The sequence below is a fragment of the Malus domestica genome, chromosome 11, assembly GCF_042453785.1.
Source record: "Malus domestica chromosome 11, GDT2T_hap1".
NCBI classification, from domain to species: domain Eukaryota; kingdom Viridiplantae; phylum Streptophyta; class Magnoliopsida; order Rosales; family Rosaceae; genus Malus; species Malus domestica.
In genome coordinates, this window is record NC_091671.1 from 10377288 (window position 1) to 10397636 (window position 20349).

Below are 20349 nucleotides of genomic sequence, written 5' to 3' on the forward strand. Positions count from 1 at the left end.
AAGTTAAAATTCCAGCACCGGAAAATTTAACTTCTGGCGAATTTAGTGTGGTTCTCTCAATAAGAAGGTTTATGAATGTAGAAGATGAAGTTTATTATTTCTGTGTTCTAAATGCTATGCAGATGTATGTATATATAGCAGATAGATGCCTGTTTGCAACATGTATGAGAATGGGGTGTGACTGTTGGGAGACATCTCTTCAGAAGGGTGCTTTGCTCTGTGTTCAGAAAGAACTCTCAGACTTCATCTGAAAGGATGAGTCTTTTCATAAAAAAATAATTAATTAATTAAATTCGAATTTAATTAAAAAATAATTAAGTAAATCCGAAAAATAATTAATTATATATTAATTATATATAATTACCAATTAATTATTATATCCCAAAGCCCAACCCCAAGGGTGAGCCCAATTTTAGTCTCCAGGCCTATTACTCCAATCACTTTCTTTAAAGGACAAAACCTTATAAAGTGATAAAATCTTTTGGGAATGGCCAATGTGGGACAAGGAAATTTCTACTCAAACTACTCAAATTTCCAACATTCGCAATGGTGCAAAGGTTTCTTCTACGGATCCAATAAAATGTCCCGTATCTCTCACACTATCAATTTAATGGACCATCATACGATCAAACAAATATCCCCAATGATATATTTTTAACATAGTCTGAATACTACAGTTGCATACTCATTCCGGCAAAATAATCGAAACTTGCAAACACTATAAATTCACAGTAAATCTTAGGGGTGTGATATCCACACACCCCATTTTACTTCTCACACACCTTTTTAATTTTCGACCGTCGGATCAGATGAATTGAAGAAGATCAACTGACAGAAATCATCAAGAGGTGTGTGAGAAGTAAAATGGGGTGTGTGGATAGCACACCCCTAAATCTTACTGCTTTACCAAACTGCTTAGTGTTTAGGTCATGTCCTCCATTCACCAAGGGGGAACTGATGGATATTTTTCTTCCTGGGTAATCTTAATGCTTTCAAGCATGATATGGTCAAATGCAAAACTATTTGCTAAAAATTTGAGGGCCAACAAAAATCCGACATTGTCGTGGAGTTCCAAAGTGCATTGGGATAGTCAGAAGGATCATTTTCAAAAGTCCAATATCCAAATGATGTTTGATGTGTATTTAAACTAACCTAAATAATAGATTAATTTAAACCAAATTAAACTCGCAAGCGCATGAATCAATTGTAATAATATATGCAAATACGAGATCGATCCTACAAGGATTGCTTTAACACCAATTTAACCGATTAATCACGCTAGACTTAATTAAACAAACAAGGATAGATTGAATTGAATAATTGAGTAATTAATTAAAACTAAAATTAACAAGAAAAATAAAAGACAATTAATTAAAATGAATAATCGACATAGAAGAAATTAAGAAACAATGGAAGCCCAAGGTTATGAATCCACCAACAACAATCCTATTTACCTTTCCTAGAGCCAACTACTACCCAATTACCACGCCAATGTTAAAAGTTGTTCTTTCTAAGTTATGAATTAATCTGTGGTTAGGCATCAACTCTTATATTTCTACATGATAATTATATCCTATTGGTTAGGCATACAATTCAACACATAAAAACCCATTAAGCGTAGAAGAATCATGCCAACCAAGTAGGACTAGCTTGATATTGGTCATCCTCACTAGTTTGTCTACTCTTCTTAACCTTAGTTCCAATAAACCTAATTGATTGGTCATCCTCATAGATTTATCTAACTATCTAGATGCAAAATTCCTAAAGGTGACCAGTCATTAGAAATCCGAATCTAAAATAAAATACCCACAAAGATTAAGAATATAATATGACATATAATCGGATAATAATTAACAAAGTACTTCGCAAATATTCATGTCATGGTTTCTTCATAAACCTTAGAAAAAAAACTTAGTTACACATAGAAATAAAAATAAAAGAAAGATAGAAAGCGGAATCCATGGCAAAGCACATCCCTAAGCTCTTTTTCACGAATTGCGGAGATGGTGAATGGTGTAGTACGGTGTGGGTGATGTCGGAATATGCGGGGGTGGATGGATCCTTAGAGAGAGATTTGGGACCTTATTTATACTAGAAAAAACCCAAAAAGGTCTAGGAGAAACTCTCCTAAAACAAAACAACTCCTAAATAGTTAATGACACAAACTAGGAAAGAATCCTTCTTGACTTGGGAAACACGTCATATGTCTTGCACGCCAGTTTTGCGGTCGATTTATCTTCTGAAAAACTCTGTAAAACTCTGAGAAACATAGTTTTATCTCTTATCTTTCCAAGCATATATCGCACGCCACTAGGAAAAATCGGGAAAGCCTCCAAATCTTCATTCTCTCACAGCTGCGCAATTATGAAGGAAAAACAACTTCTGTGGGATTAACTTTGAAAACTGGAACATTTGGCTTGATGGAAAATTATGAAATTCGGACATAACGATCTTCAGCCTCTTAGCTTCCTTCTCCAATTGGCCTTGCATCAAAACTCCTTTGGAAAGTCGAGTTAACACCAAAAATGTTCTAAGTGCGCAGATTGGCTGAAACTGAGAAAAGGAAAGTAATAAGGCTATTTTATAATCAATTCCTTAACAAAACTTAGGTATAATTAACATGAAAATATGATAAATAATGCACCTATCAATGTTCATAATTATTAACATCTTATCAATGGCAATAAAGCAGGATCTATATCATCTTTTGACAACAAATTAACTACCAATTTTTGTGTAGACGTATCTGCAACGAATCCTCTCTCCACCATTTCACGGATAAGTCTCATCGTCCTTGATGTCTCGTTTTTATTTATAAAACCCCGGATAATTGTGTTAAGATAAAGTTAAGTTTTAAATGGTTGTTTTGTATTCTTCTCTCAAGGAGGAAATGTATATACAATTATAATGATGTCCGAAAAATAAACATGCGAAGGTCTTCTAAGAATCCTCCGAATGTTTGGTATGGGTCTCTTTTGTGCCTACTAAATGTTTGATGTAATGAATGTTAGGCATATCTCAAAAGGTTGTGTAAAACTTGACAAATTCTCTCTATATCACTTATCAAATTCCTTCGGCATATGCTGCTATTTGTTGACATGTGTGCAACAGGGTTTAGTTGACAACAAGAAGCCCACCAAGCGTTTGACGAAATGTCTCAGTGAATAGGCTAAGTTTTTTTGTTTTGTTTTTTTTGCACGCTTCATGCTGTGTAGCAAGTGGCACCATTATAAGATAATAAATGAGAAAGACTTTTTTTTGGTAAAACGATAATTTTATTAGATTAGATGTTAGATTAACCATATTGGATATCATAGCCTATGATTAGGCCATGATTATAGGTATAGTAATCCAATAACTAATCTTTTCCTCACTAAGTAATGCTAGGTATAATACATTTACAAACTAAATGACGTGTCACTAATAAGAAATAAGCACGTTAATCAATACTTAAGTAATAATTCAATCATCAACCTCTATGTCATTTCGTTTACAAAATTTAGTATATTCATTTAGTCTTTCTAGCATTACCCTTTCTTCACTGAAAGCATTTTGTCTCACCACCATAAACTATGGTGTTTGCTCACCATACACCTAATCATCTGTTACTTGTCATTTCACCTAACTTTGATTAACTTTCATATTAAATTATCCTTTTTCAATTTTGAAAAAAATTAACCAAGGTTAAGTGAAAGTACAAGTGTTAGATGATTAGGTGTATTAGTGCGTATACATTATAGTTTAAAGTGGCCTTCCTCACTTCGCTAGTGTAATGGAGGGCATTTTTGCTTGTTTGCGCTCTCTTTGTCTACGTGTTTAATCGTCCTTCTGGTTACCACAAATACAATTTCATCATTTCCATTATTTTGGAATACTCCTTAGTATTTAATATAGTACTATTGCTTTTGTTTAACAAAATTGGAGAGACAAGTTTTTTCAAATACAAATTGGTCGTAAAATATTGCCAAAAATACAAGTTCCGGGAAAGAAACGTTGAACTCATATGAAATGCCGGCAATTGGCACATATATAGATATATATCGTCCTATGGAGTATTGCCGCGTCCCTTGGACCTTGAATAATCGCGATGATAGTTTTGTTCTATGTGTGTATCTCGTCGTACCGTACACGGTTTTGATTAGCAGGTAGGGTTTCCGTTTGCCAACCAAAAGAAGCACCTTCACTGCTGGAGCTAGCTGGCCATAGCTTGGCGTCCATCAGGCCACTCTCGACCTAAGATAAACAAATATTAACGAATATTAACGAACATAAGATGGGTGAAATCTCATAAATTATTACCATAGTTGAAGTTGAGCTTCTAAACTATTTTTTTAGTACATGAACCCCTTGAAGTATTTGAAATTAGTCAACTGACCCCTCACCATCAGATTCAATGAAATTTCATCAATTTTACCATCAAATACTGGCACGTGACCATCACGTGATTTACTCTTGAGGGTAAAGTCGTGACAATATTTGATGACAAAATAGATGAAATCTCATTGACTATAACAGTGAAGGGTTAATTGACTAATTTCAAATAGTTCAACAGGTTCATGTACCCAAAAAATAGTTCAAGAATCAAGTTCAATTAGGATAATAGTTCAAGAAGTTAAATGGAAGTATACCCTAATTTAAATAATATATGTATTTTACTATCAGAGTATAAAAGAGTGACTATCTTGAACCTTGATATTCGTTCCGGTCAATAGAAGGTCGAAAATAAAACAAAAGGTTATACAATCTTCATGTTTATTTGCAAAAAAAATCTACTGGACTCTTGGTTTTCAATACACTAGAGATTTTTTACTATCGATTTTGGTTCTTAAATCTTTCACCAAAAATCTAACGACTAAATTTCTATCGATTTTGAGCTTGTTCCTTGAATTTTAGTCGCCATCAATCAAGGATTGAAGGATGCTACGTATAACATTAGCCATCAATCAAGGATTGAAGGATGATGCTACGTATAACATTCGCCATCAATCAGGGATTGAAGGATGCAACGTATAACATCAATCTCAAAAAACAAAAAATAAATATCAACTGCCATGACTTTTTTATTTGAAAATTAACCAGATAAAAGCAATATATCTCTTTCAAAAAATCTTTGCAGCTAATGCAATGGTGTAACCACTTGGTACTACGATCTAATGATATTTATTTTCACTTATAAGTGTGAAATCTTAATTTTTATTCTTGCCAAAGGTGAATTTGAACTACATTAATACTAGCTCATTGTGAGGCTTAACTCACACGAAGGTGAATTTGAACTACATTAATACTAGCTCATTATGAGGCTTAACTCACATGCTCACTCCCCTAATGTAAATAATATCGTTTGTTAAAGAAAAAACATAAAGTGATGTAATTAATCTCAAATTAATAAAAACAAAAGAAAAGCACATTACTTTAAAGTTTAAACTCAAGTCAAATGTTAGGATGACAGCAAAGTAGACTGCTGATGTTAAGGAGGTCTACAAGTTATATGATTATTTATTTTTTCCATGTGGATACACGTTATTGGATGTTTTTCTTAATTTGTTTATGAGATTAATAATTTCAAAAAACAGACTTTGCATTATTGTATAATTTCTATTGTTTTAGATAAAATAAGAGCCTAACGAGAGTTGATTTAGTTGATAATATCTCTATTTTGTGTGTTGTCTTATTAAGGTTCGAGTTTTGCTGTCATCATTTTTTATTGGTGTGTCATCTATAAATTTATACGTAAATCTATATCGGTGTAAATTTATATGTAAATTTATATCAATGGAACAGTTAGGTGATATTCATAAATCCTTCAACCTCAAAGTTGTGAATATATCTTGACATTGATGATGAAAGTAATCAATCTTCTTCTAAACTTTTCTAACTCGCCCTACATAAAATAACAGTAAGTGAATGATGTGAGGTCTGCGAGTAATGTAAAAATATAAGAAGTCAAAATTTATACAATTTACAACATTTTGACATCATGCAAAATGGCAAGTGCCATTGAGGCCATCTTCATAAGGTGACCATATTTTATATTTATTATTCAAAAGAGGTGACGTTGATTTCCATTTTCTCTACCTTGATGGTATGATTATTTTAAAAAGGTTGAGCACTCGTACACCAAATTTGGTGATCCATAATTTCTATGCGTGCTTACACGTAGCTTCTCTACAACTTTGTTTTTTGGTCGGAGCTTTACCTAATCCTCCACTCAAGTTGAGTTTTTTTGTGTCCCAAAACAATGATATAGTATACCGTATGTTAAGTGTCATAATACAATTAGTTAATTTTTTTTATTAAAATTTTCAATAAATTGTATTCTTACACTAGTATATCAAAATGTGTTTCTAGTACACAGAAAAATCTCTCTAATTTTAAGAGCATTTTCAATCATCCTCCTTTTTTGAGAATTTGTTTTTTTTATAATGTTTATTTAAAGGTTATACTTAGAAAAGATCATTCGAAGGTTGTACTTATAAGAGATCACTCGAAACGAATACATCAAATATATAAATGGTGTAAGTATAAAGTAACATATTAATCATGTCGTGTCCATTTATCGGATTCTGCACTTGCATTATAGTTGATTTTACATGCAAAAGTGGATAATCACCTTCTGGAAAGTTTAGCATTGAAGTCGTGTCCTTATGCATCAAAACTGGTCTTGTGAAATTTGTCATATTTATCTTGAAAAAAAATTTGTTGCTGATGATTTGATTGGTTTGAGTTTATCATACAGTTAGAGTCCAATCTTTTTTGGGCAAATTCCTCCTTCTTGTCATCAGTTGTTAATTGAAGATATAATTAAGATCTCGTAATGTTTTTATGTAATACTTCATTTCCTTTCGGGCTTATGCCCCGTTTTCAACAAAAATAAATAGTGTGCCAAATGACTTCTCATTTTTCTGTCGAGTTACATCGGCGACTAACCTTTCTGTTTGTAATTTACCTTCTCTCCAAGATAGATTTTCGTCAGTCTAGTTTCTACCTATTACAAGGTCAGCACTTCTAAAACATTGGCCGGTTTTTCAATTAATTAATTAATAAATTAATTATTCTAACTTTTCACTCACTTCTGTACACATTTGATTTGACTCCGTTACACATTTTGTAGTTTTCGTGGATAGTTTAATGTCAAAACGAATCTTTGGACCTGTCAGTATCCAACTAAGGTTGTCATCTGCATCAAAACAGCTTGTGTTTTGCCAGATTTGTAAACAATCTTTAACTGTTCTTCCTATTATTTGAAATTTTCCATAATTTTAGAGAGAGAAAAAGAGAGAGAGAGAGAGAGAAAAAAAAAACGGCTGTTGAACTCTCAAGAGTGTATCAGATTTGTTTTGGAGCTCATTTGATCTAAAAGGTGACATCTTTTCACTTCTCCAATCAATTCTGTTTCTGGGTTTCCATTAAGCTTCTGTTTCTGATCAATTAGTTGAACTCCTGTCTGAAAACCCTGATCTTTTTGGTCCCAATTGAGCTCAAGAAACCCTAATTTCTTGGGTTCCTCATTAAATTTCCCAACTTTATGATGATGGGTTGTTTTAAATTTGATCTGTTCATCTGGGTTTTTTCTGTATTGTGTTTGGGATTGTTGTGTAGTGGATTTGTTCCTGCTGACAATTACCTTATAGACTGTGGATCGCTTACCAATACTACAGTGGGTAACCGTGTTTTTCTAGCGGATAACTTGGCTTCCAAATATCTTTCATCCCCAAAAGATGTTGTTGCCAATGTTTCTTTGAAATCAATCACTTCCTTTGATGATTCGCCGCTGTATCAGACAGCGCGAATCTTCCCAGAATCCTCCAAGTACACCTTTTCCATAAGCCAAAGCGGTAGGCATTGGATCCGCCTTTACTTCTATCCGTTTACATTTGGTAGTTATGATTTGAGCAAGGCCAATTTCTCTGTTTCCGCCCAAAACTTTGCGCTGCTTACCGATTTCAGTGTTCAAAACACTTCTCTCAAGGAATTTTCGGTGAATGTCACTTCAGATAGCCTTGTTGTCACCTTCACCCCTTCCAGCAATTCGTTCGCATTCCTAAATGCGATAGAAGTTGTTTCAGTACCCGACCAACTCATAACTGATGATGCCGGCACTGCGTCTGATAAATTCCAGGGTTTGACGAATCAGGCTCTGGAGACAGCTTGGAGGGTCAATATGGGTGGACCAACCGTGTCTTTCGAGAATGATACCCTGTGGCGAACTTGGGTTCCTGACCAAAGTTTTCTAGTAAATGAGAACCTTGCCAAAGATTTCTCCAACATTGCAGCTGTTACGTATGATGCAGGTTTGGCAACTGCAGACATTGCTCCACAAACCGTCTATGGAACCCTCACTGAGATGAACTCAGCAAATAATCCCAACAGCAATTTCAATGTAACCTGGGAGTTCACGGTGGATCCAGGATTCCAATACCTTGTTCGATTTCACTTTTGCGATGTAGTGAGTAAAGCTCTCAATCAGCTGTACTTCAATGTTTACGTTGACTCTTCAAATGTTGCTCCAGATCTCGATCTGAGTTCTTCAGCAATTAATAAGTTGGCTGTGCCATATTATCTGGACATTGTTACAGCGTCCGCTGTCAGAAATAAGCTGCGTATTAGTATTGGCCCCTCTGCTGTAAACAATGCTTATCCCAATGCCATTCTAAATGGGCTCGAGATTATGAAAATGAACAATTCAGCAGGCAGCCTCAGTGGAGCCAACTCAGTTTCTTCTTTGAATCCAGGTTCGAAAAGTAATGTTGGAGTAATTGTGGGTGCCAGCGTTGGGTCATTTATTGCAGTGGCATTGGCTGGGGTTCTCTTTGTTCTGTGCAGAAGAAGGAAGAGGCTGGCAGACCAAGGCCATTCTAAGACTTGGATTCCCTTTTCCATGAACGGAACCAATTCTCATACCATGGGAAGTAAATACTCATATGGAACAACTGCTAGTGCTGCTTCTAACTACAGCTATCGTTTTCCTTTTGGGGTAGTACAGGAGGCTACGAGTAACTTTGATGAGAGCTGGGTTATTGGAATCGGTGGTTTTGGGAAGGTATACAAAGGAACCTTGAACGATGGAACCAAGGTGGCTGTCAAGAGGGGAAATCCACGGTCTCAACAGGGGCTTGCAGAGTTCAGGACTGAAATTGAGATGCTATCTCAATTCCGTCACCGCCACCTTGTCTCATTGATTGGGTATTGTGATGACAAGAATGAGATGATTCTGATATATGAATATATGGAGAACGGAACCCTGAAGGGTCATCTCTATGGCTCAGGTAACCCCAGCTTAAGTTGGAAACAAAGGCTTGAAGTATGCATTGGATCAGCTAGAGGACTTCACTACCTTCACACTGGTGATGCAAAAGCAGTTATTCATCGTGATGTGAAATCCGCAAACATCTTGCTTGATGAGAACCTCATGGCCAAGGTTGCTGATTTTGGGCTTTCTAAGACGGGGCCTGAAATTGATCAAACCCATGTCAGTACGGCGGTGAAAGGGAGTTTTGGATACCTTGATCCTGAATATTTTAGAAGGCAACAACTGACTGAGAAATCAGATGTGTATTCATTTGGGGTGGTTTTGTTTGAGGTTCTTTGTGCAAGACCTGTTATAGACCCGTCTCTTCCGAGGGAAATGGTGAACTTGGCTGAATGGGCAATGAAATGGCAGAAGAAGGGGCAGTTGGAGCAAATCATAGACTCAACTCTTGCAGGCAAAATCAGACCAGATTCTCTGAGGAAATTTGGAGAAACCGCCGAGAAGTGCTTGGCCGACTATGGTGTTGACAGGCCCTCCATGGGAGATGTGTTGTGGAACCTAGAGTATGCCCTTCAACTTCAAGAGGCAGAGATTCCAGGCGACGCAGAAGAAAATAGTACCAATATGATTGGCGAGCTATCCCCACAAGTTAACAACTTCAATAACGTTGATACAAATGACTCTGCTGCACAATTTGAAGTCTCAAGCGTGGATGATCTTTCAGGTGTTTCTATGAGTAAAGTGTTCTCGCAGCTGGTGAAGTCCGAGGGTAGGTAACTGTTCCAAGATAGTACATGCTACGAGTTTGGCATCTCCTTCGATAAACACTTCTTTTGTGGTAGTTTGCTGATTGAACTTGATGAAGCATTCTGAGTTCTCCTTTTGTACAGAAGGGGGTGGCGGTTTGAGTGTGTTTTAGATTCATAAGGATCTTGTGTAACTTGTTATTTCGTATTCATGTTCCATTCCACACTGTATGAGGCAAAGGTTCAGGCAGGGGATGGCTCCGTAGACCCTCCTTCTCCCAGCTATCCGTCACGTGTGGTTCATATGATCGGTGACTGAGAGGAAGGGCGTATGCGTATCCCACTTCAGACTTTCACCATATCAAAGGCGGTAAAAATTTCATTTTCATACTCTTCCTTCTACGGATTATAGTTTATTTTGAGTGATATTTTGCTTGATGTTTTGTTTGTCGTCGTTTGGTTCTTAAATAGAAAATAGAACAAGAGAAAACAGTTTCAGGTGGTTCTCTCAGACTCCCTGGTAAATGGATGTGTTTTATACAGAGAATGTAGAAACAAAAATCATCAAAACTATAATTTCTTCCCCTTTAGTTTCTTACATTTTCTGTATATCCAAACATTAAGAAATAATGGACTTTCCTATTCTTTTTCCTTTTTCTAGTGAACCTATGGTTGCACTCCTGCACGTTCATTTTATTATATATCTTTGTCATTGACTTGCACTCGAGTTCTAATTAGTAGTTTAGAATATAGCATCGTTGGACAAAAATAACAAAGGAGATGATTTTTACACCTACAAAAAGGGTGAGCGTTTATCGTTTCTCTTGTTAATAAAGCAAAGTCTTGTAGCTAAATGATTATTAAGAGCGTTTACTTCTACACTCGAGTCTCTCCTTAGCGGTTCATGATAAATCTTTCAATTTTCTATTGAGATGCATGCCACTAAGTCAATATATACGCTCGATATGCAGTCAATATAAAGCCCACAAAGGATCAATAATTTCTGGCACAAAATTCAGATTTTGAGCGGTTTGTGTACACCATGTTGTAAACTGTGCACTGGATTTCGAAATCATCAAGAAAAAAGAAAAACAGAACCGAAACAACATCCCACGGTTGAAAATTTTCATCTAAATAAAGGGAGTAACTATTACAAAACCTTCCACTAGGCAAAGCCTGTGTAGCTGCAAGTTACGAACGCCCTGCTTCCCAACCGGATTTGACAAAACGTTGGAAAAGCCATTTATCAATATGTTGTAACTACGAGCATTAACCGTGGAGCCCTTGCCAAGCGTTAGATCAAAGACTTCTTTTTCCTCTTTCATTTCTCGTCGCAAGCAATAACCATCCATAAGCGAATTGTACGTAACTGTGTTACGTTCAATATCTCTTTGGATCATCATTTCAACCACAATTTTTACTTCCCCAACGAGCCCCTCCTTACAAAGTGTATCTACTAACACGTTGAAGGTGTGCAAATTTGGAAAGATATTTTTGCTCACCATTTCATTCAACAATCTAGTAGCTTCTTTCCACTCCCCTAATTTGGAAACTCCATGAATCAAAGAGTTATAGGTAACGACGTTGGGGGCAATTCCCTTACCTATCATTTGGGAGAAAAGATTCATCGCATCAACAACCATGGTATCTTTACAAAGACTGTCGATGGTCGTGTTATAGGAAACAATGTTAGGCTTACAAGCTTCTTCCTCCATCTTCCTAAGCAACTGAATAGATGCAAGGTTGTTACCTTTCATGCAAAATCCCTTTATTAGTGTGTTGAACGTGATCACATTGGGCTTACAGTTACCACTCTCTATCATTTTATTGAAGGGAGTTTTAACAAAACATTTCCGGTATTGTTCACCTTTAACGAAAAACTATAGTTTTACCTTTTTTTGGTAATATTCACTACACCTTTAGTTTTCATTTTTCATTAAACAGTTTTTCCTGAACTTTTCGTTAATTTTCCCTTTATTGAAAAGTCCTGCTGCCTCAGCCACTCTTTATTTTGAAGAAGAAAGCCGTGGGACAGGGTGTTGAAGGTGGCCACATCCGGTTCAAAACCAAGTTTGAAGAAGTTTCCCAAGACAGACAAACCAAACCCCATCTGGTTCCAACGACCCCATTTGGTTATACAACGAGATGACTTCCGAGTCATGTTGCAACTTGGCAACTAGACAAATGACTTGATTGAAACGGACAACTGAAGGCAGGGGACGCCTTCGTCGAACATATTGAAGTCCTGATTACTGACTTTCACAAGCTGATGCAGTTGGATATTTGTAGATTTGGTTGGATGAAATGCTGGAGAGTGAAGGGTAGCTAAGGAATCGTTGAGGAAAACAAAAGCAGTAGGGTTACGAAGACAAGGCAACGCGGTATTATACCTCTTCTGCTACCGCCATAACCAACCTTCAAAGAAGAAGGAAGGGCAGCAGTTGTCGCCCGCATCACCTTTAGACCATCTCAAACTCATCGGATCAAACTTAAAATATAAAGTTTAAAACCCTTCAAATCATCTCTAACCATTGGACAAAAATAATCCTGTGGAGAAAATATATCTTTGGACTAGAGAATTTAAGTATAGCTTAAATTATTCTGAAACCCACCAAGCTGTCATATTTCAACCTTATTTTTGTATTTTACTTATAATCTAACAACTATTATCAAATGAAGATCAAACCTAAGGGTAAAAAAAAAAAAAAGATTTGACGGTCCAAAATTAAATCTAACATCTAAAATAATTTAAGAAACTTATTTAAATCAAATTTAATTTAAAACTTTATAAATACCTATGTATTTGTATGATTTTTAATTACATATCTGAATTTAAATATTTTTAGATTAAAATGCTCATAAAAATAAATTAAGATAACCTACATAAATTTTATTTTCAAAAATGTTACAGAAAAAAACAAAATTAGGAAAAAATTATTATTTAATAATCTTATGCTAAAATTTTAAGTCATAACGGTTGAAGAAGAAAAGCAATTTATGGATTATGTCTTAAAAAATTTTGGCTTAAATTTTTAAGCTTATCCCCAAGAGTTGGAGAATCTATGGGATAAAACTTAAAATATAAGCTTTAAAACCTCCAAACCATTTTCAACCATTGGGTTAAAATAAAATATATTTTTGGACTAGATTTTAAGTCTGGCTTAAAATTATTTTGGACCCACCAAACTGTCATATTTCAAACATTTTTTTTTGTTGTTTTTTACTTATAATTTAACGTCTGTGATCAAATGAGATCAAATCTAATGATAAAATAATTTATGAAAATTATAAAAATCAAATTTCAATTAAAACTTCAAAAATACATGTGTTTGTATGATTTTTAATTACTTATTGGAAATTAAATTAGAATAATCAACATAAATTTTATTTTTAAAAAAATTACCCAAAAAAATAGGTTAAATATTGTAGGCATAATTTACTAAACGATTATGGAGGTCATAGAGAGAAAGAAAGATGTGGCAATATTAGAGAGAATAGAGAGATGTGTAATTGTGAGGTGTGTTCTATTCCACCCCATTGTGCCTTTATTTATAGTAGTAGGGAAGGTTAATTCGTTACCCTTTTAGGATTACAATATTTAATAGGTAATCTACTCCTAATAAGAATATAAGATACATTCCCATATCTACTAGGATTTACACAATCACATTCCTAATCTAATAAGATTAGGGGTGGATTTTTTTGCCAAATTGCCGTACCAACCGAATTGCCAACCGTGCCATACCGATTTTGTGCCAAATTTTTTGTACCAATCGGTAATGGTACGGTATTGTACCGTACCGAAATTTCATGGTACGGTATTGGTAATGGATACCATTACCACGGTATTACCGTACCATACCAAAAATACAATATAATTTATAATTTATAAATTATATAATAGATAATTATATAACACATATTTATAATATTCCAATAATTTGAAAATAAAACCCTACTTATATTAGTATTGTTGTTGGTGACTTTGATATCTTAAAATTGTGGAAATCAAACACAAAAGAGTTCCTAATTCTTTCACAAAATAGCCAAAATATCTTTGTAACCCCCACTTCTACTGTTGCTAGTGAAAATGCATTTAGCCTAGGGAGAAAGGTTGTGGACCCTTTTAGGGTATCCTTGACTCCTAAAATAATGGAGGCACTAGTGCGTACTAGTGGTTGACTTAGGGCAGATGAAGTAAACTTCTACAAGGAACCAACGAAATATATGCTTCAATTTTACAAGGAAATGAAAGAAGAAAAAACAAGAAAGATATGCTTTAATTTTTTTAGTAAATTTGTTATTAAATGGTTTTCAACTTTAATTTTTCTTGCTACTAATTAATATGTTTTCTTTGTTTGTAATGTATGCTTGACACAAACTCAATCTTCTACAAGTTCAATGCCTCTTCCAAAAGTTTCGACATCTCAAGCTTGAATAACTGATCAATGAATTCTCCTTTTTGAAGTTTACTTCCAATTTTCATTTGGTTTGAAACTTTAATTTCTATTTGGATTGTTAACTTCTATTTGTTTTGGTTCGTAACTTCTATTTGGATTGTAAGCTTAATTTTCATATTGAATCTTGATGCATCATTTGAATTATTATGTGTGTGAATTGTGAATAATGAATAATAGATTAATTTAATCTACAATGTATGAGATAAAGGTACAAAAAAAAAAGTTTTGCCCTTGAATTGGGTTAAAAAAACAAAAACAGATTTTGTCCCAAAACAAAATGGCAATTACCATTGCCATACCATGCCAACCAAACTTTTGGCAATACCGAACTTCGGTATACCGAAAGTTTGGTACGGTAATGGTAATAGATTTTACTAAACCGAAAGTTTGGTACGGTAATTGGTACAAGGGTTTTGGTACGGTAACCGTACCGAACCCACCCCTAAATAAGATTGCAACACTCTCCCTTGAGTGTGTAAATACTTAAGTAAATGGCGCATCGGGTCTTCAGCGATGAAGTAAGTATAGTTGATGAAGTCGTCGGCACAATGAGCGAATGTGAGTCTCAAATCAACGGAAGAATGCATAAAAAGTAAAACTCACAAAACTTCGTTATGGTAAAACCCAAGGTGAGAGAAAAACCTATAGACTAAGGAGAAAAACCCATAGACTTTCCTGTTCTTTTTCCTTTTTCTAGTGAACCTATAGTTGCACTCCTGCACGTTCATTTTATTATATATCTTTGTCATTGACTTGCACTCGAGTTCTAATTAGTAGTTTAGAATATAGCATCATTCAACAAAAATAACAAAGGAGATGATTTTTACACCTACAAAAAGGGTGAGCATTTATCGTTTCTCTTGTTAATAAAGCAAAGTCTTGTAGCTTAAATGATTATTAAGAGCGTTTACTTCTACACTCGAGTCTCTCCTTAACGGTTCATGATAAATCTTTCAATTTTCTATTGAGATGCATGGCACTAAGTCAATATATACGCTCGATATGCAGTCAATATAAAGCCCACAAAGGATCAATAATTTCTGGCACAGAATTCAGATTTGGAGCGGTTTGTGTACACCATGTTGTAAACTGTGCTCTGGATTTCGAAATCATCAAGAAAAAAGAAAAACAGAACCGAAACAACATCCCACGGTTGAAAATTTTCATCTAAATAAAGGGAGTAACTATTACAAAACCTTCCACTAGGCAAAGCCTGTGTAGCTGCAAGTTACGAACGCCCTGCTTCCCAACCGGATTTGACAATACGTTGGAAAAGCCATTTATCAATATGTTGTAACTACGAGCATTAACCGTGGAGCCCTTGCTAAGCGTTAGATCAAAGACTTCTTTTTCCTCTTTCATTTCTCCTCGCAAGCAGTAACCATTCATAAGCGAATTGTACGTAACTGTGTTAGGTTCAATATCTCTTTGGATCATCATTTCAACCACAATTTTTACTTCCCCAACGAGCCCCTCCTTACAAAGTGTATCTACCAACACGTTGAAGGTGTGCAAATTTGGAAAGATATTTTTGCTCACCATTTCATTCAACAATCTAGTAGCTTCTTTCCACTCCCCTAATTTGCAAACTCCATGAATCAAAGAGTTATAGGTAACGAAGTCGGGGGCAATTCCCTTACCTATCATTTGGGAGAAAAGATTCATCGCATCAACAACCATAGTATCTTTACAAAGATTGTCAATGGTCGTGTTATAGGAAACAATGTTAGGCTTACAAGCTCCTTCCTCCATCTTCCTAAGCAACTGAATAGATGCCCAGTTGTTACCTTTCATGCAAAATCCCTTTATTAGTGTGTTGAACACATTGTTCTAAAAATCGGCTTAAGCGGCTGCCTAGGCGCTGGGCGGTGGAGCCCCGCCCCGATTTTGGGCAAGGCTTTTGGAAAAATCGGCTGGAAGCTAGGCATGCTAGGGAAGCTAGGCAGGTTAGGCGACTCCTAGGCGGAGAGCTAGGCGGCACCTAGGCGGTTTTTTTTTATATTTTTTATTAATTGTGTGTTTTTTTCTTTTTTGGTTTCATGGTGGTATAGTTATGGAAATGGTGTACCTAATTTGCAAATGACGGATTTACTACAAGATGATCCAATAGTGAAACGAATTGGAGCACTTTTGAGGGGATACATACAAAGAAAAGAAATAAACTAGATGCAACAAGGTTAAATAATTTAGTTTATGTCTAATCCAATACAAAGATCATGATTCATGAACAAGAAGAATTTAATCTATCATCCAAATCCTCCTCATTATGATTATATGCTTACTGTTTTTTAAATATTGAACTTTTTGGATGTATATAATTTGTGTATTCTTCTACTTCTATTTTTTCATTTTATCATTATTTTATTATCCATACAAGTATATTTTTTAGGTATAAATGGGCACTTATTTACAAGATATATAATAAATTTACATAAATCTGCCTAGCCGCCTAGGCGCTAGGCCCCTGCCCGCTGCCAGACTAGCGCTTAGCGATTTTTAGAACCTTGGTTGAATGTGATCACATTGGGCTTATAGTTATCACTCTCTATCATTTTATTGAATGAAGTTTTAACGAAACACTCCCAGTACTGTTCATTTTTAACGAAAAATCATATTTTTCCTTTTTCCTGATACTATTCACTACATCTTTATTTGTTCTTTTCTATTAAAACTAAATTCTTTTGAAACTTAGTCGTTAGTTTTCTTTTTATTGGAAAGTCTTGCTGCCTCAGCCACTCTTTATTTTGAAGAAGAAAGCCGTGGGTTAGGGTGTTGAAGTTGGGCCACATCCGGTCCAAAACCAAGTTTGAAGAAGTTTCCCAAGACAGACAAACCAAAGTTCAAATGGCAAAAGCAATTAATTGTAATCGTTAGAGCATAAACATTAGGAGTCTAGGACGAATCTCCAACGGCCCCATTTGGTTATACAACGAGATGACTTCCGAGTAATGTTGCAACTTGGCAACTTGGCAACTTGACAAATGACTTGATTGAAACGGACAACTGAAGGCAGAGGACGCCTTTGAAGCATTTCGTGGAACACATTGAAGGCCTCCTCAAGATAGTGACTTTAACGAGCTGATGCAGTCGTGTATTTGTAAATTTGGTTGGATGAAAAGCTCGAGAGCGAAAGGTAGCTAAGGAATCGTTGAGGAAAACAAAAGCAGTAGAGTTACAAAGACAAGGCACACGCGGCATTATACCTTTGAGTCTGCTACTGCCATAACCAACCTTCAAATTACCTTATCCCATCTCCAAGCCATGGCATAAAGCTTAAAATATAAGTTTTAAAACCCCCAAACCATCTCAAACCATTGAACTAAAATAAATCCGGAGGAGAAAATATATCTTTGGCTAGATTTTCCTAGAATTTAAGTCTAATTTAAATTATTCTGGACCCACTAAATTGTCATATTTCAAACTTATTTTTGTTTTTTTACTTATAATTTAAGAAAAACTAACGAAAAACCAAAAAAAAAACTTTAGTTTTAATGAAAAAGGACGGCTATGATCAAATGAAATTAAATGTAATGGTAAAAAAAAGATTTGAAGGTCCAAAATTAAATCTAACATCTAAAATGATTTAAGACACTTAGTAAAATCAAATTTAACTTAAAACTTTATAAATACCTATGTATTTGTATGATTTTTAATTACTTATCGAAATTTAATTATTTTTAGATTAAAATGTTCATAAAAATAAATTAAGATAACCTACATAAATTTTATTTTCAAAAATGTTACCGAAAAAAAAAATTAGGTAAACATTATTATTTAATGATCTTGGACTAAAATTTTAAGTCATAATGGTTAAAGGAGAAAAACAATTTCTAGGTTATGTATTAAAATTTTCTAGCTTAAATTTTTAAGCTTTATCCCCAATGGTTGGAGAAGCTATGGGATAAAGCTTAAAATATAAGCTATAAAACCCTTCAAATCATCTCGAACCATTGGGCTAAAATAAAATATTTCTTTAGGCTAGATTTTAAGTCTGACTTAAAATATTATGGGCCCACCAAACTATCGTATTTCACACATTTTTTTTTCTTTTTACTTATAATCTAACGTTTGTGATCAAATGAGATCAAATCTAATAGTAAAATAATTTATGAAAATTATGTAAATCAAATTTTACTTAAAAATTTATAAATACCTATGTGTTTGTATGATTTTTAATTACTTATCAGAAATTAAATATTTTTAGATGAAAATGTTCATAAAAATAAATTAGAATAATCAACATAAATTTTAAAGTTACCGAAAAAATTAGGTTCAAATTATTATTTAATAATTTTGGACTAACATTTTAAGCTATAAGTATTGGAGGAGAAGATAAATTCTGAATTATAGTTTTTTTTTTTTTTTGTTTAAGTTTTTTAATTTTATCTCTAAGAGTTAAAGGTGGTTTTAGCATTTTAGTTTAATGAGTAAGAAGCCGATCAATTGCTTGGCGTTTACGGTACGAGATAGAAACTTTTTTCAGTGGGATCCACCTACATACTTTAAAAAAAAAAACTATCCCAACTATTGGTGTCACGACAGTCTCATACATCGTCTTTTAAAATTGACAATGTCATACCTCATCTTACGAATTTGTGCCAATGTCATACCTCCGTCAGTTTTTCTGTTAATTTCTCAGTTAAATGCTGACGTGGCTTGATTCTGGACCCACTTTCTATTAAAAAAATTTAAAAAAATATATTATTAAAAACTAAAAAAAAATCATTTAATATTTTTTAAATATTAAAATAATAAAGAAGGTTATTTAAAAAAAAAAACCAAACAAAACTTCCCCCCGCGCCCTCTCTCTTCTCCCCCATCTTCATCCCCCTTTCTCTTCTTCCTGTTGCAACCCAGAAAAAAAGAAACGAAAAAAAAAATTTGTCCCTTCCCCACCCTCTTCGCGCCCTCCTCTCTCTTCTCCCCCCATCTTCATCTTCTTTCCTCTTCTTCCCCCCATATGCTGCAACCCAGAAAAAAGAAAAAAAAAAAAACCACAAAACCTATCTTCATCTTCCTTAACCCCCTTTCCCTGCAACTCATCCCTTTCTTCCCCCTTCCTGACTTCCCTAAACCCTCCCCACCCACCCTCGCACCCACTACCTGCAACCCATAAAAATAAAAATAAAATAAAAAAAACCCATATCCCGTTCGCAAGGCCGATTCCACGGGTGGAGAACCTGAGCGTAGAGAAAATGGGGGGAATGGGTGTGGATTTAAGGAGTGGGGTGTGTAGAAGAGGGAAGAGGGTGGGTGCGAGGTTGTGTGTGGAGGGTGGGTGAGGGTGGGTGCGGGGGAAGACAATTGGTTTTTTTTTTTATTTCTTTTTTCTGGGTTGCAGCAGATAGGGGGAAAAAGAGGAAAAAAGATGAAGATGGGGGAGAAGAGAGAGGGTGCGCACCGGGGAGGGGGGGAGAAGGGACAAAGTTTAGTTTTTTTTTTTTTTTTTTTTCTGGGTTGCAATAGGTAGGAAGAAGAGAAAGGGAGAAGATGAGGGAGAAGACAGAGGGCGCGCTGGGGGGGGAGTTTTGTTTGTTTGTTTGTTTTTTTTTTTTCTGTTTGGCTTGCAACAGATAAGGGGAAGAAGAGGAAAGAAGATGAAGATGGGGGGTAAAGAGAGAGGGCGCCTGGGGGTGGGTGCGGGGGAAGACAATTGGTTTTTTTTTTCTTTTTTCTGGGTTGCAGCAGATAAGGGGAAGAAGATGAAAGAAGATGAAGATGGGGGAGAAGACAGAGGGTGCGCGCGGGAGGGGGGGAAGGGACAAAGTTTTTTTTTTTTTTTTTTTTCTGGGTTGCAACAGGTAGGAAGAAGAGGAAGGGAGAAGATGAGGGAGAAGATAGAGGGCGCGCGGTGGGGGGGAGTTTTGTTTGTTTGTTTTTTTTTTTTCTGTCT

The 20349-nt window shown here is 35.2% G+C and overlaps 3 protein-coding genes across 3 annotated transcripts; 1 reads left to right on the top strand and 2 right to left on the bottom strand.

The window, feature by feature from the left end:
* Positions 1-7160: 7160 nt before the first annotated feature.
* Positions 7161-10647, top strand: LOC103447770 (receptor-like protein kinase HERK 1). Its single transcript, XM_008386975.4, has one exon. The coding sequence runs from the start codon at positions 7526-7528 to the stop codon at positions 10025-10027; it is 2502 nt and encodes an 833-aa protein (XP_008385197.1). The 5' UTR covers positions 7161-7525; the 3' UTR covers positions 10028-10647.
* A 479-nt stretch (positions 10648-11126) lies between these two features.
* Positions 11127-11819, bottom strand: LOC103447813 (pentatricopeptide repeat-containing protein At1g63150-like). The gene has a single exon (XM_029089331.1). It carries the CDS (start codon positions 11817-11819, stop codon positions 11127-11129), a length of 693 nt encoding a protein of 230 aa, XP_028945164.1.
* Positions 11820-15486: 3667 nt separating this feature from the next.
* On the bottom strand, positions 15487-16208 carry LOC103447812 (pentatricopeptide repeat-containing protein At1g63080, mitochondrial-like). The gene is made up of 2 exons (XM_029089332.2): positions 15648-16208; positions 15487-15552 (listed from the first exon to the last, which is right to left on the bottom strand). The coding sequence occupies exons 1-2, from the start codon at positions 16206-16208 to the stop codon at positions 15487-15489; spliced, it is 627 nt and encodes a 208-aa protein (XP_028945165.2).
* Positions 16209-20349: the final 4141 nt, after the last annotated feature.